The sequence below is a fragment of the Mauremys mutica genome, chromosome 3 (assembly GCF_020497125.1).
Source record: "Mauremys mutica isolate MM-2020 ecotype Southern chromosome 3, ASM2049712v1, whole genome shotgun sequence".
Lineage (NCBI taxonomy): Eukaryota > Metazoa > Chordata > Testudines > Geoemydidae > Mauremys > Mauremys mutica.
Genome location: NC_059074.1, coordinates 5292257 through 5308245, shown reverse-complemented (window position 1 = coordinate 5308245; position 15989 = coordinate 5292257). Strand labels below are relative to the sequence as shown.

At 46.6% G+C, this 15989-nt stretch overlaps 1 protein-coding gene and 1 long non-coding RNA gene across 2 annotated transcripts in view; one reads left to right on the top strand and one right to left on the bottom strand.

The window, feature by feature from the left end:
* The window catches only part of SELENOI (selenoprotein I), a 55617-nt gene extending 46652 nt beyond the window's left edge, over window positions 1-8965 (bottom strand). The window contains exon 1 of the mRNA XM_045010209.1: window positions 8847-8965. Coding sequence (XP_044866144.1) covers window positions 8847-8903 — 57 coding nt within the window. The 5' untranslated portion in view covers window positions 8904-8965. The remainder of the gene's footprint in view (window positions 1-8846) is intronic.
* Window positions 8000-15644, top strand: LOC123366592. Its single transcript, XR_006578148.1, has 3 exons — window positions 8000-8108; window positions 12012-12155; window positions 14239-15644. It is a non-coding gene; the product is annotated as an uncharacterized LOC123366592 (long non-coding RNA).
* The last annotated feature ends 345 nt before the right edge of the window (window positions 15645-15989 follow it).

The window sequence follows — 15989 nt, the reverse complement described above, 5'->3', positions numbered from 1 at the left end:
CAATCTCTGCACAATAAGACTTGTTACTCATCATCAGCACCTCAAGTTCTTTGACATTGTGGACCAGAAACTTTTTGAATCCTGTGGGCAGCATGTGTTTCGTCTTTCTATTGCTACCATAACCAATGTTGGGCATCAAGATTTGGCCCTTGAACCTCCTGCGAGCTCTGTTATCAGTTCTTAAGTAGCTGGAAGTTGTGGCTGTTGAACACACAAGGTAACGTCCCCCTCCCCCCAGGAAGTAAGAGTGCTATAGCTAGCTCTTGATCTGGTGAGCAGGAGACCACAATGCAAAGTCTAATGTGAGTCACACAGCCAAATAAATCACCAGGACTCTGTACGTGGATACTCTCTCACCCTTGTTTATCCTTGTTTAAATGCTGAATGTCACCTAATCTCTTCATTAGACGCTCCCAAAACCACCAAATCAACAAGAATCTAAATCCCTGCTCTGAAAGCAAGGGACCAAACAAAGCCAGCCCTGTTCTGTGCCTTTTGCATGTAAGCTAGAGGAAGTGCTCATGACACAAGCACACAATTCATGCTAGCCCTTCACCCTTCCAGAGCAAGGCAGAGACCCTCGGCAAGATGCACGGGGCTTGAAGATTTACCAGACACCTAACAGCCAGAGGACTCAACCTACTAGCCCAGATGCAGAAATGTAAAATGAAGAAGGTGGGGGCTCCAGCAAGGAGGTCTTAGGACAAGACTTTGCCGAGTAGCCCAGCTTTCACCCCACCCCAAACACCTACTGGGGAGGGCATTTGGATTTTGGCCTGGACTCTACTTGGGGGCATCATCTTTCATATCATCCTCCAGATATCAGGTGTCTGAACGGCTGCTGCACACATTGGGGGGGAGGGGTAGTTTCCACTCCTCTCCCCCAGTACCCCGTGAGTAACTGCTGTGCCAAATTCTGTAGCTCCACGCAGCAGCACTAGTGTGAAATGGACAATTCTTGACAGCATCACAGTTGCCCACAGATTTCTAAATAGCAGCAGAAAAACTGATCAGACGTCCTGATTTCACACAGCTGCTGCTTGTGGCTCCAGTGCCTCTACTTGGCAGAACCAACTCTCTTCGTACTCAGGGCTTGTCTAAACAGAAAAGGTTATCTGTACACTTATACCAGCCTAACATATCATTTATAGCATGTTATCGTTATTTGTATTAGCGGAGCACAAGGTATACCAACATAAATCCCTGCGTGAACATTCTTAGCAACTTAAACTAAACCAGAAAGAAGCACTAATTCTGGAACAACAACGTCTACACTGGGAGGTATGCCAGTAGAACTACAACAGAGTAATTATACCAGAGGTTAACTTCACAGCCATTAGGGCTAGTTATAATTTAATTAGATGAAAGTTTATATTCTGCAGAAATTGGTGGCTTAGCTACCAACTCTAGCAAGGGAAAGCTACCCACTCATTAGTAGAGGATTTTTCACATTCAATTCAGGTCACCCAAAATCAGGACTCAGATTTATGAGGAGGCTCTGAGTGGATGGAGGGAGCAAAAATTGTCCGGTGAAACAAATGAAAAATAAGGAACAGAGTAGTTAGCCGCCCAAGAAGAACATCACAGGACAGAGAAGGCTGCAGTCTTCAGCCCCTGAACATTACTAAAGATAGACCAGGGTTTCTCAAACAGGGGTTGCCGCTTGTGTAGGGAAAGCCCCTGGCGGGCCGGGCTAGTGTGTTTACCTGCCCCATCCACAGGTCCGGCCGATTGCAGCTCCCACTGACCGCAGATCGCTGCTCCAGGCCAATGGGGGCTGGGGGCTTTGTAATCACGCTGACATTCTGTTGCTATGACAGTAAATACTGCAAAGCTCCAACCACAGCTAAAATATCTTGAAATGCAAGAGTCACTTTCTCATACACAAGTTGGAGGAAAAGGTTTGACAGTTCTTCTAGAAAGCAATCAAGGATCCACTAGAGTATAAAGTGCCTTATCAAGAGCTAACGTTAATCAAGTAGAGAGAGAGGCCTAAGCCTCCTGATGTCCTTTTAGAGAGATGAATGGAGACATGCAGTTTGGTAGCAACATTCAATGAGAAGGCACCAAGCGACCTTCTTCTTAGGCATGCTGGAGACAGCTCAGACTTGAATAGCTTAGAACACAATGCACAAGACCCAGATGCTTGCCTTTAATGGTATACACTACCAGCAAGCTGTTGGCAAGATCTCAGCTGTCCCTTAAAGGCACACGTAGGTTAGAGGCCTGGACTGAACAAGTAGGCTAGTTGCTTATGCCTCTGCCGAATGTGTTCTGGACATTTTTCTGGAGAGTAAACCAAAGCTCCTAATCTCAATCCACTGCTTAGATTAGAAAGTAGCCATCAACTTTTTTCCTGCCCCAGAGGTATAGCATATCTGTAACAGGGCAGTCATTTGGCCTGCTGTTCAACAAGGCCACATTGAAGACATTGGACATGTATTTCAAAAACAGCAGAGAGCAACCTGCTATCCCAGGCAAGTTTTCAGAAAGCTACCATGCTCTATCAGACAATACTGTAGTACATATTACAGCAGATCTATTAGGAAACAGTTTTAGACCTTTAACAAAGACATAAGAAAAATAACGTGCTTTGGCAGATACTAGTCACACTATCCTACAATCATCAGAACAGGAATGATAATTAGTAATGCTATAAAGGTCTGGCCGTATTTGTTACAGAATCCTGTTAGTTAACATGATGATATGCCCCACTCTGCTTTAAAAAAACCCCACTGCATTATTTAAAAATGAATACATCATTTTTCCAGAAATTAACTAAACATGCGATTCAAAGCTTCTCCTTCTCCACATACCCACTGCTTCATCTAGAGGAAGAATGAAAAAGAATGCAGACTGTTTTTGTGGGAGTGGTAGGAACTGGCCATTCAACTACATTAGCTTCAAACCTGATATGCAAGTTGTTAGCACCAATTGAAAAGCCCTGTGAGTTGGAGAAATAAAGAAGTCATTTTTAACTTTTGGGGGGTAATTTTTAAAAATGAGACCCTGCAGTAAATCAGTAATGCACACTAAGCTCTATCAGTATTCTGAAAAGAAATCCTAATTTTCTGAGGAGCTTATGTTTTCAGAAACAGCTGCTGAGAGTGTGTCACAGGCACTTTCAACTCATTCATGACACAGCAGCATTCTACATGATGGAGAACAGATTACATTTAGTCTACAGACTCCTAGAGAATTCTGGAGTGCTCAGGACTTGAATAAAGCACATTCTGAAGCCAATGCTAAGGAATCAGCAGCCCAAGGTTGGGTGGGAAGAAAGCCAGAAAATATCTAAAAAGCACTCTGGAGACCAGAAGAACCTAGAAAGCATGAAGCATAATAATGACAAAGAGGGTTGCAAACACCATTTGATTTGTCCAATATAGTAACAAGCCTCTAGGAGCAGTTTGTTTGCCACATCCACCCATAACCCTTTGATATCTGGCCTTCAGCCACATCATTTTTGCTGCTGTCACCCATGAACATGATATTAAAAATCAACAGAACATTTGGACGTCTAGTACCTGGAGCACTGTCTCACAGTAGAGGTGCTGTAGCCAGAACATTCAGCACAAGTCAATTTACTCAATAGTACCAGATGTTCCACAGCTACCTATAGCAGATGTTCCACAGCTACCTATAGCAGATTCACATATAAGATCAATTAAGCAAAAGGGTGCAGCCTAAGATATGGCTCTCTGCACTGGGCGGTTTTGATCAGGCCAATGTTTTTAATTAGGTCTTAGAAGGAAATTATAACCATGCCATGCTTTCAACCAAGACACTGTGTCTAATCTGTAAAGATTTTGTTGGACTAAAGCCTCTCTTCTGATGATCCACCTCACAGTTTCATACCACAAGACAATTGGGCTTGACAGGAATACTGCTGCAGATGAACCTGCTCAGAGTGAAGCTCTGCAGAGATCCTTTGACTGCATCTCCTAACCAGACCAGAATGAGACCAGGCCCGTTTATTTTCAAAGCATGAAGCAAGATTCCCCCCACCCCCACCCCTTTTTCTCCACCCTTCCCCAGTAATAAGGTTTAAAGAACAGCTATCATTTCTCATGGGGGAGGGGAGGAATAAGAAGCAAGTAACACCAGCTGCAGCAAGGAATGAAGAAGAATAAGCTCCCTCATGGGCAAATTCATTGTTACTGTATGTAACACCCAGATATCATAATAAATTAGAAATGCTTAAGATAGACTAATGTCTCCTTGCCCAGATCTCAGTATTACCTTCCTGTTTATAACAGATCCTCAATGGGAGGATAGTATTGAGTCTCCATATGGCAACTGGGAGAGACCAGAAAAATCAGCACTTCCTGATGCATAATATCTAATTCTGCCTGCAGCATCTGTACGTTCAGAACTTCCTGCTTATTTCCGTTAGCATTCATCTAGTGCCTGAGCCGAAGATCACACATCAGGAATCTGCAAGCTCTTCGCAAGCTGGAGGCTTGGAGTTACAGAGACTAGCATCCAGGAAGACTTTGCATCTTTACAAAGCAATTAAAACCAAGGTACCTGTATTAAAAGACAACAGACTGAGGCTTTCACATAACTAATAGTGGGACTTTGAATCTTAGGATGCCTTATTCACAGCACCATTTTGTTTGTCTCAAGAATAAGGAAAGAGGAAAATGAATAGAAAACTATTGTCATTGATAATCCAAGAGAAAAGCAAGCTAAAGATGGAGATATTTTATGACCCAATAGTTATGTTATAAAAAGCCATCCCTTACTTTTAAGAACCAACTGTTGCTTCTGGCTTATTAAAAATTACACCTCCAAATCATAGGAGTGAACTCCTCAGTATGCTTTTATTTTTGACCCTGCCAGCTACCGGCATTCCCTGCCTAGGTACTTATATGGCTCCCATCACTGCAATATCGAAGTAGCTCTCACAAGTAAAAAGTTACAATATTTCTCACTTCCTTCTTTGCTGACAAGAAGATGGCTTGGGTCTCTTTTCTTCTACTGGACAGACACTGGACTGGGACTCAGACAACCCAGGTTCAATGTCCAGCTCTGCCACTTCTTTGCTGGGAGCCCTTGAAGCACAGGGAAGGGATTGACTTGTGCAATTTCCCTATCTGTAAAATGGGAACAATTATACTAACTGCCTTTGTAAAGTGCTTTGAGGCCTATGGATGAAAAACATGCATTATATAAGAGGTAGGCATTACTGTAACTAAGTAGTGAATATGTTATTTCAGGAAAGGCTGGATTTCCTTCAAGCCTCCCCAACACCAAGACTTTTGAAGTAGTAATTTGTTTGTGTTTTCTCACCTAGCCACCCAATTTGGAGTACACATTGAGACCACTTCTTAGCCTGCACCCATCATACACTTCCCTAAAATACTGGAGAGAACCAAGTATCTCATGGCAGAACTCTGGTCTACAATCACTTGTGAAGCACCAAGTACGCTTATTGTTAAATTGTACAACAATGCTTATTGTTAAACTGTTTGCTGGCAAGCTTGTGTACCACTGGAGAATTGTACCTACACAACTATTCTCCTTCCAATGGCAGAAAGTTTTAAACAGCAGAACAGATCCTTCAGGATAGTGCTTTGGATGCTGGAGGCCATAAATGGGAGTGCTTGAGCAGACCCCATGTTATATCCTTCAGATCTTTCAGGTTTCTTTGCCATCTTTAATAATACAGGGCTGCATTTTGCAGAATTTTACATGCAGCAAAATTAGCATGACCTTGAACAAGACACCTTTACTTTGGATTCCAGACCTCTATCCTTCCAGTAGCAGAAATAATTTGCACACCAACACGTGTCAGAGTATAGGATGCTGAGATACACATGCAGAATCAGAAGCTAGAAAGATGATAAAAATAGGCCACATTTCTCCTGCCACCTCCACTCAACTTTACTGTGATTAGAGTTGCTGGGGTGTCCAAAGGCTCAATCAAGACTGAGGTCCCATTATCCACATCACTGAGGCGGGCACCATATCTGCCCAAGACAGCATTGGCCAGGAGGGTTGGGAGAGAACAGCAAAAAAAGGCAGCCACCTGTTCTATGCAGGTATCAGAGGGGTAGCCGTGTTAGTCTGGATCTCTAAAAGCGGCAAAGAGTCCTGTGGCACCTTATAGACTAACAGACGTTTTGCAGCATGAGCTTTCGTGGGTGAATACCCACTTCGTCGGATGCATCCAACGAAGTGGGTATTCACCCACGAAAGCTCATGCTCCAATATGTTTGTTAGTCTATAAGGTGCCACTGTTCTATGCAGTTTTCCAGGTGGTTTTCAGCCACCAACTTCCAAACTTGGGGAAGTGAATCATTATCTCCATTTTACAGATGGGGAAATTGCACTTCCCTCCCTCAGAGGAGCGTTATGAAGACAAATACATTTAAAGGTTGTGGAACATAATCTATAGGAACGGGGGCCCTGAGGAATTAAGATAAAGATACAATTTTAGCCCCTGAACCTGCAAACACTTATGCATGAGCGCAGTCCCATGGAAGTCAAAGACTATTCATGTGAGCCATGTTACATATCTGCTTAAATAAGTGTTTGCAGGATCACGGGCTAAATTTTCAATCTTGTGGTTTTTGCCTATATCGGCTTTAAAAGATTCAAGTAAGATACCCTATTACTGTGGCATTTTTAAACGGCATGTAAAATTTAACAAATAAATTTTAATATAAAGTTGCATTAACACAAATTTTCAAAGCCTGAACGTGACTTGATTTAATAATAAAAAAAAATCTAATGATTTAAACCTGTCTATCCCAGTTCCTAATCTGTAAAATGGGGATAAGAACACTCCTACCTCCAAGGGGTGTGGTGAGAATAAATAAGCAATTGCTATGATAATGGAAGCCATATAAGTACCTACAATACATAGAGCAATTCTGCTGCTGGTTTGCTCAGGAGACCCAGCTCTCGCGAGGGATGGCCCAAGACTGTGGCACTCGCTCTCTTACCCATTTCCAGCCCATGCGCAAAGCACAGTTCCTCCCCCTTAGTTTTCTATTAGCCTGACGTGCCATGGGTTTGGAAAGGCACCCATACACAATCAATCCCCCTGGGTGAGGCACAGAGGAACCCCACTTGACTGGTATTAATCATGAGGTTTAACTCTTGAAGGTGCTCAGAGACCAAGGTGATAAGTGCTATATAAAAAACCTAAATGGGATACAATACCATGCTAGTACCCGAGAACCAGACAGCAAAACTAAGTAGAAGGTGAAGTTAACCTGTCTAGTTTCACTCCTGATGCGGGGGCTGGGCGGGGGGAATGAATACCAATTATAAAAAAATAAATCCAAGTTTATAGTTATTTTGATCTGAGTGAAGTTTTATTAGTACCACAGATGAATATGAGTCTTATGTCAAGTACCCTAGAACATTATAAAAGGGACCACGAGTTTTGGTACGTCTGCTTCTGTATACTGAAATTTGGATACCCCCCAAAAAGTCTACTCGTGTTTACAATTATTTCCTTAAATAGGTTTCATCGATGTACACTTACTCATTGCTCCCACACGTTTTAAGCTGTATTATCTACACCAGAGGATCAGCTTCTGTATAAGAACACCCATCAGTTTTGCGAGATAAAACAGCAACGTGCACCCATGTATTTAACATGGTTGATTCCATAAAGTGTTCGCAGCTGAATACAGATCTAAGTCCCACGACTCCCGTTAACATCAAGGTGACTCACGTGACTCAGACCCCATGCAGCAAGCTGACAGCACACTCCTACTGCGGAAAGCCACAAGGCCAGTCAACAACATTGCAACACAAAACAGTCCTACTGCGGAAAGCCACAAACCCAGTTAACAACAGCCAGGTGTATACACCCACTGTATTCAGAACACAGTGCGAAAACCCCAATCCTGTGTCATCACTAGCTTCACTCAGTCATGTTACAAAAGCTGCTGCTGCTGCCAAACAGCCTGATTAGACAGAGAAGGATTTTCTCAGCCTGAGAAAAGACAGCATAGAAAGTGAGAGTCAGGCAGTAAAAGCTTTTTAAAAAAAAAAACCCGCACCCATTTAAAATGAGCAAAGCAGCCACAACCACACTGAAGGTCACAGTTTTCCCTGGGGACTCCATTATACCTGCATCACACACGGTAAGAGTTCTTGGGGGAAGACAAAGGAAACGGCTCCCGCGATTGAACTTGGCCGGCTTTAGTCGGTGGGATGTGAATCCGGATCAGAGCCCGGCCGGCGGGCTCGGGCAATACCCAGCAGCACCCCGGAGTGTGCGCTCACCCGGGGGGGGGAGATCTACCCCCAGGGCAGCCCCTGAGCGAAGGGGGGGGCGCAGCACGAGGCGCAGCCCCCCCCCGGCAGGCGGGGCCCGGCGCACCCGACCCGGCCGCGGGGGGAAGATGGAGACTCGCACCTCACGCCCCAGCGGCCTCCAGCGCTGGCAGGTGGGATCCGCGCCCGGGGCCGTCCCGCCACCCCGGATCTCCGGCAGGAGCCGGGCGCATGGAGCGGGCACCCGGCCCCGGGCAGGCCGGGCGGCGGCGGGGCCGGGGAAGGCGCCGACACCCGCCACCGCGCACGTGTCACGGCGCCCCGGGGAGAGGGGGGGGGACAGCGGGGCGCGTCCGCTGGGGGGGGGGGGGGGGGCGGGGCCGCCGCCGCCTCAGGCGCATCGCCCCGGTAAATGCCCCCCCGCCCCCCGGGGCTCCCCCCACGGACCCCCCCCGCCCATCACCCCCCCCGGGGCTCCCCCCCCAGGTACCCCCCCTCCGAGAGCCCCCACGGGAACCCCCCCGGGGCTCCCCCCACAGGAACCCACCCTTCCTCCTCCTCCTCCCATCACCCCCTCCCCCGGGGCTCCCCCCGGCCGCAGGCACCTTGTACTTGTCGAAGCCGCCCAGCTGCTCGGGGGTCACGTACTCGTACCCGGCCATGGCGGCGGCGGGGCGGGCGAGGAAGCGGCCGCTCTGACAGCAGCAGCAGCCGCGAGGGGACTGGCAGCGCGGAGCAGACCTGACTTGGCCCCCGCCGGCTGCCGTCGCCGCCGCCTCCCGTATCACGCTCACGCCCTCCCCTGGCTCGGCATCAGCCCACCCGGCGTGCCTGGTGACGTCACCGCGTCGGCCCTCCCGCTGCCGCCATCTTGGGACAGGCAGGGGCAGGCCCTGCCTGTGATCACGTGGCACCTCCCAGCCAGGCAGCGCATGGCCCTGAGGCTGGGTCACCCTGGGGCCAGGCAGGGCTGCCCCCTGCAGGGGGAGAGGGGAGCCCCTTGCTGCAAGGGGGCTAATGGGGACAGAATCCCAGGCACCCTAGCAAAAGAGAGAGGGGGGGTCCTCTGCAGCCAGCCCTGCCTGCTGGGTGCCAGACACTGGTGGAGCAGGGCCCGGCCCATTGCTGTAGCCCCCGGGACTGGAGGGGCCGGGACCCTGCTGGGCTGCAGGTGCTGCACTCACGCAGGATGATCTGTCCGCATAGGCTGCAGCCTCAGAGGTGCTGTGGCTGCCAGCGGGAGCCAGCAGGACCCTACAGATTAATCCTTGAGGAAAAGTAGCCGTTTGTAAATAGGGGGTTGTATAATTACACAGCTATCGGTGACACTGCCACTTACTGCATCTGAGGCTGGAAGGCCTGGGCACTGCAGTTCCACAGTAGTAACAAAATCCCCACCCATTGTAAGGCTGGGGAGAACCAGGCTTCCAGGTCTCCAGGCCTTTGCAGGAGGCTCTGATGCATGCTGTGCTCAACGCTCCCTCTGTGTTTTGATGCTCAGACCGGCTATGGCCCGCACAAAGCAGCCATAAACCCAGCTAAGGATTCCCCTTCTATACAGGAGTTGCTGACTGGTGTAGAGGCAGTACACCAGGGGTTCTCAAACGGTCAGGACCACAGGGGGTCGTGAGGTTATTACATGGGGGTCACGAGCTGTCAGCCTCCACCCCAAACCCCGCTTTGCCTCCAGCATTTATAATGGTATTAAATATATAAACAAGTGATTTTAATGTATAAGGCTTGTGTGAAAGGGATCACGAGTACAAAAGTCTGAGAACCCCTGCAGTACACCATCACCCCACAATCCCTGGTGCAGACGGCTTGGCCAAGGAAACAAGGGTGTGCCCGTGTGCTCTGGTGAAATGACCTGTCGGGGTTGTTGGCAGCCAGCACAATGTATAGCAGTCTTCAGTTCAAAGGATCTAACACTGTAAGTTGCTGTTATTCATCACTCAGTGTTCTACATTGCTCAAAAATAGACAGTGATCATTACCTTTGGTAACAAGGTGGATGCGCCAGGCATTCTCAGAGGCTGTATCAGATAGCAAGTCCTAGGGCAGGGGTATGCAACCTACCAAAGGCGGCACGCAAACTGATTTTCAGTAGCACTCACACTGCCCGGGTCCTGGCCACCAGTCCAGGAGCCTCTGCATTTTAATTTAATTTTAAATGAAGCTTCTTAAACATTTTAAAAACCTTATTTACTTTACATACAACAATAATTTAGTTATATATTATAGACTTCTAGAAAGAGACCTTCTAAAAACGTATGACTGGCACACGAATGTATGACTGGCACACGAAACCTTAAATTAGAGTGAATAAATGAAGACTCGGCACAGCACTTCTGAAAGGTTGCCGACCCCTGTCCTAGGGGCTAAGAGGAAGACTAATGCAATAATAAGGTTTTTCACTTATAAGTCACCAGTGCAAATCTAACCCAGGTTGATGATAATTAAATCTTTTTCTCATCGGGTGGCTGGCTAGTAGCTTATATTGGGATGTCTCAAGCCAATGCTGAGAGTGTAGGTGTCTGTAACACAGCCATTGGATAGTGTCCCCTGCCACGTGACAAAGGTATTAACTGTTTGTAACCCTGACCCATGTGTGTGCTCTCTGGAGTGGCTCACAACTGTGAGTGCCTCTTTCAGGTTCCACTGTCAGAAAACAGGGCAGACACCCCAAACTGGTGGTGTGTACTATGCTTAGATTTCACCAAGCCCATGACAAATGTAAATTCCTGGATCACTGTAACAGTCTTGCCATGGCATCACAGACAGACTATCCAGCCTATCTTGCCATCCAGACAAACTGGACTGTGTAATAAAAGGTAACTCAAACCAAAATTCACACATCAGGTTGCGGCTAGTCCCAAGAGATTAGTCACTTACCCCAGATTAATTGCTACTAATCAGATCTTACATGAAAGACAACAGTGGCAGCCAATCCTCTAGTAAACTAACTAAAAGTTTATTAGTTAACAAAAGAAAAATAAATTAGAGTTATTGAGAGGTTAAAGCAAGTAAAATATATTAACAGGTGAGTCACAGTTTTTAATTCCAAATGGTGGCAGAGAAGTAATAAATTGCCAGTTTTCCAAAAATCTTTTCAGGGAATCCAGGTACTCTCTGGGGATCTCCGCTTTGCATCTGGTCCACTTCCCTGTCAGAGTCCAAAACAATCCAGAGATAAAAGATCTTCCCTTGTATCCATATTTAAAGCTGCTTCTGACAGGAAACAAGCTGACAGGGTCTTTATCCACCTGAGCTTTTCCTTTGGTGAGGGAGAGTGAGGAAGGAATTTGGAGTCTTTTGACATCCTATCACCACACAACCTGACCACTAAAGTTCTTCATTTGCATTTCACAAGGCTGCTTTGTAGTTTGAGGGGCCTTTTAGATACAGGATGAACATAATGTAAATGTTTGCTGTTACATTACAACAGGAACAGTTATTGAAAACAATACAAATAACATTCCACTAGTTTTCATGACGTTTAAACTGCTGAATACATACTTAGACATATAACAATCGTTTTGATCTATGCTAATACGGTTTAAATGCCAAACACACTCATACATTTAACAATTGCTTTGATCTGTACTGATACACAAATGAACTGACTGGCTGTGACCTGAGCTGGCATCTTGCGTCATACCATGTCAGGTGACTGGGCCAGGAAAATGAAAATCAGTCTCTTACCGGGTCTCCTGGGTACCACCCCTTTATTAGCCTCCACGGCACAAATTCCATCATTGTCACTGTTTACAGTCACAGGAGAGGCCAATGATTCAACAGGCGATGGACTTCTGAGAAATGGAAACTGAGTTTTCCCAGCAGCTAAGCCACAACTGGGGAGCTTGCCTTCAGGTCACATCAGAACGACCATGGACTTCAGCACCTCCATGATGAAAGGTACAACACGTCTTTGTAGATTGCCACGGACTTGCAGGGGCGAAAGAAAATGCAGGCCTGTTATTTACCAGGCTGCACGTGGCAACAGACTATATTGGTAAGGGATGCAAGGAGTGTGTGGGTCACGATGCAAACTGCAGACACACACACACACACACACACACACACTAAACTTAATCAATTTAAAAGTTTTATTGGGGATAATTACAAGGGGTAAGGGAGCAGCGTATGATTAGCTAATAGAGTTAATGAAACTTAAAACACACAATGTCTAAATTATCTACTAACAATATTTATAAACAAAGATGCAGCATTTAGTAATAACTGATACTTACAAATACAAACCAACGCATAACGACCGGCAAACGTAGAAGCTCTATTTGAAACACGTGAGCTGAGAGAGAGGCTTTGAGGTGATCAGGCTCGGTTACAGGTATACACAGGATACAAGGGTATACACAGAATACACTGGTATACACAGGATTCGTTTTCTTTCTCCTCTCTCTGCCTGCACATGGCAGGCAGGCCATAAAGTACCCACAATGACATCATAGAAGTGTCATAGGGGACGGGGCCCAAAACCTGTTTGTGTTCGTTTCTGATTGGCACAAGCGAAGTTTACACCATGTAGGGGAGCAGGTGCCTTAAAGTCTGGCTTCGCCCCCAAAAGGTGAGGAAATGCATATTGTCTTAGAATGCGTTCAACACTGAATGACAAAAGAAGAGGCCAGGGCAATACCGGTATGGGCAAGTTCTGTAGGATGCAGACAGGAACCTATTTCAACAGTCTTCAGCTTAGCTTCCCCATAAAGACCACACACAAAACACTTCTACTGAAAACAGTCACTCCAGTCAGAGCAGGGAGTCCTGCATTTAGAATGTGGAAGGAACTCAGATACTGCGGTGATGCCCTTGCAGTACTTACCTAGATATGTGAAACAAACCGCCACCAAATTCCCCTCTAAAACAGAGCTCAGGCATTGGTGCTATGATATGGAGGAAGCATGGACTACCATTGCTTTTATTTGTGGGTGAAATTATTTATTCAGTGGGTGAATTGCTGACTTCGGTCTCCCAGGCTGCCAGTGCAGCGCCTTTCACCTGCACACACACACACAAATTTTTAGCATGTCAGGGCCCACGAACGCAGTTTAATGTGGCCTCAGTTAATGCTGGACAGATGCTCCTCTCACCGAGGCTGGTTTTACACTGCATTAATTTTAGTGATATCACCCCTGATTTACCGCAGGGTAACTGAGAGGAGAGCCAAGCCCTGAATATATGAATATACTACTAACAAACTTACCACCAGCAGCTGCTCAGATCTCAAAATGGTCAACCTGGCCCAAAACGGCTGTACCAACAGCCTCAGATGAGCTCAGTCTTATTATTTCTTTGTAGTTTTAAGTTAACTTCGCATTAGTTGACTCGGTTTTACGGCTACATTTTGTTTTCTCTTGGGTTTTAGAACAACCACTTTAATCAATTGTAGTTGAATAATTAACCTAGAGAAGGGTGAGATGAAGAAGGAAAGAATCTCACCTAATCATGTGTCTGTGATCAATACAAATAACGATCTCTCTCTCTCTATTCCTGTCTCCACATCCCTGCCTCTTTTGTCCCTACTAAAGTCTCCTACGCAGCTTCAGCCATGTGGAACAACCTCATCAGTTCTCCAGGCTAAATCCTCACCTCGTGAAAATCAGCATAGCTCAATGGAGCTACTCAGACTTAAACTAGATGAGGATCTGGCCCTATATATTCATTCAAAATGCACCTGAAAATGTCCCTTTTCTCCCTTGCCTGCTGTACTGTTTAATTTACATATCCCTCTCATATTGAAATGAGGACCAAATGGTTTAATTTATAATACAGTGGAGTAGAGTCAACTCAGATCGACTGTGCAAATCAAACTCAGTGGAGTTACTCTGGATTTATACCTGTCCAAAGGAGCCTGATTCTCCTCCCGCTCATGCTGTTTTACATCAGTTTAACTTCATTTATTTCAATGGACTTACTCCTGATTAACCCCCCGGGTACACGATCACCACACATTACATAATGTTTTCCTGTTTTCTTGTAGAATCTCCTTACCTTGGTAAGTGGCCTGTGAACCTCGTTAACTTGTCTCGTTTACCATCCGAAGTTGGCCCAATAGAAGACAATACCTCACCCCCCCTTGTCTCTCTAAAAGGCAATTAGACATTTTTGGGAAAAGGCTGAAGATGAAATAAAACATTCCAATGCTTATTCCATGGACATGCAGCTGTACGGCTCCTTCCCCGTGGGCTGGGACAGGACCAATTCCCTGCCTTGTCAATGTCTGGCAGAGACGAGGACCTGGCTGGAAACCCGCTGGCATCAGCTCAGATAAAAGGGAAGCAATGCTGCTTGGCAAGAGGAAGCAGTTTGAGGAACTGGCAAAGCCTGTGTCTGCTCCATCGGCTGAGGGCCCTGGCCTATCTATTGTCAAAGTAGTCTGAGATCTTGGGTTTCTCCCAGGCTTTTCTCTGCCCTGGACTCCCACACAGTGGCAATGGCCAGAGTCTCTCAGATTTTTGCTGGCCGTTCCTCTCAGATTCAGACCTGACCGTGATCATCTGGACCGTTGTGACCTCTAGTCTAGGTCACAGCAATGTGCTGTCCCTCAGGCTAATGCCCAAGGCCACTTTCAAGCTTCACTTGCGGTCAATATGGCCTTTTGAGTAGGACAGAGAGCCCAGAGCATATTACACCTGTGCACTGTGCTCCACTCTGCCTGCCAGCTCACTTCCAAATGAAATTACTAATGATAAATCTCTAATTGCTTCCTACATGCTGAGCAGCCGCAGCTCCAGCTGACATCAAAGGGATCCATATGTGAAAACCAGATTGCAAGTTGTCCAGGTCCCAGTTAGCTCATCTCTCTCCCTATCCCCTGCCACAGCACGTGTGCTTGGAAGACGGGCTTTGGGTCTGTCCTAGGGATGATGTTTGTGGGAGGAGAGGGCAGGGCGTTCTCCAGGTCAGGGCTTGCCCCTCCAAAATTTAATCCCAGCAGCTATTTCTGAGCCCAAACCTGGCCACTTTCAGACTGAGGTGTAAGACAAGTCTGTCTCTTTGCTCTGGCTTCCCAATAAAACCAGGGCCTTGGGATCCCCTGAATTTAACCCACTTGCTGAAATACACAAGCTCAGCCCTTGTCTGGGATGCTGGCTCAGGGAGTACATGATCCCTGTTTTGAGGAAGGTGATTTCTGGTATCTTTGTAACACATTTCATCTTCGTTTGATTCATGCCCCCTTCTTCTTTTAATCTTTATTTGGGAACCTGTCCCTTTCAAGACCCTGACCAAATTCTGTTTTCAGTTACACCGGAGTAATTCTGGACTAACTCCATTAACTTTAGTGGAGTTGCTTCAGATTTAGATCCTGTCTATACTGCACCTATTAACTGTGATTTTGTAACCAGCTAGGGGCGGAGCCAGTTACTGTTGGTTGTGTGATTCTGTTATTGGTCACGCACAGATTTTTTGTCATTGCATCCAACTTAACATGCTGCCTAACCTTGTTCGTATCAGTGCATGCTGGGAAAATCTGGGCAGCTCTCTTCAAGAGAGCTCTCCTCAGTGGAGAACAGAGTGGCTGCAGGAAGATACAGAGAGGGCAGCACCGGTAGCCCATGGGGCAATGCATTCTGGGATAGCCCAGCTCACAGACAACTGGGAAGAAGGCAGAGTGCCCAGATCGGTTGTGGGTGGGGAGGGGGTGCTGCCTGCATCATAATAACAGCATCACAGCCGAGTTATAGGAACCCAGCCATAGGCAGGTGTGAAACGCTGTTAGCTGCCATGGCT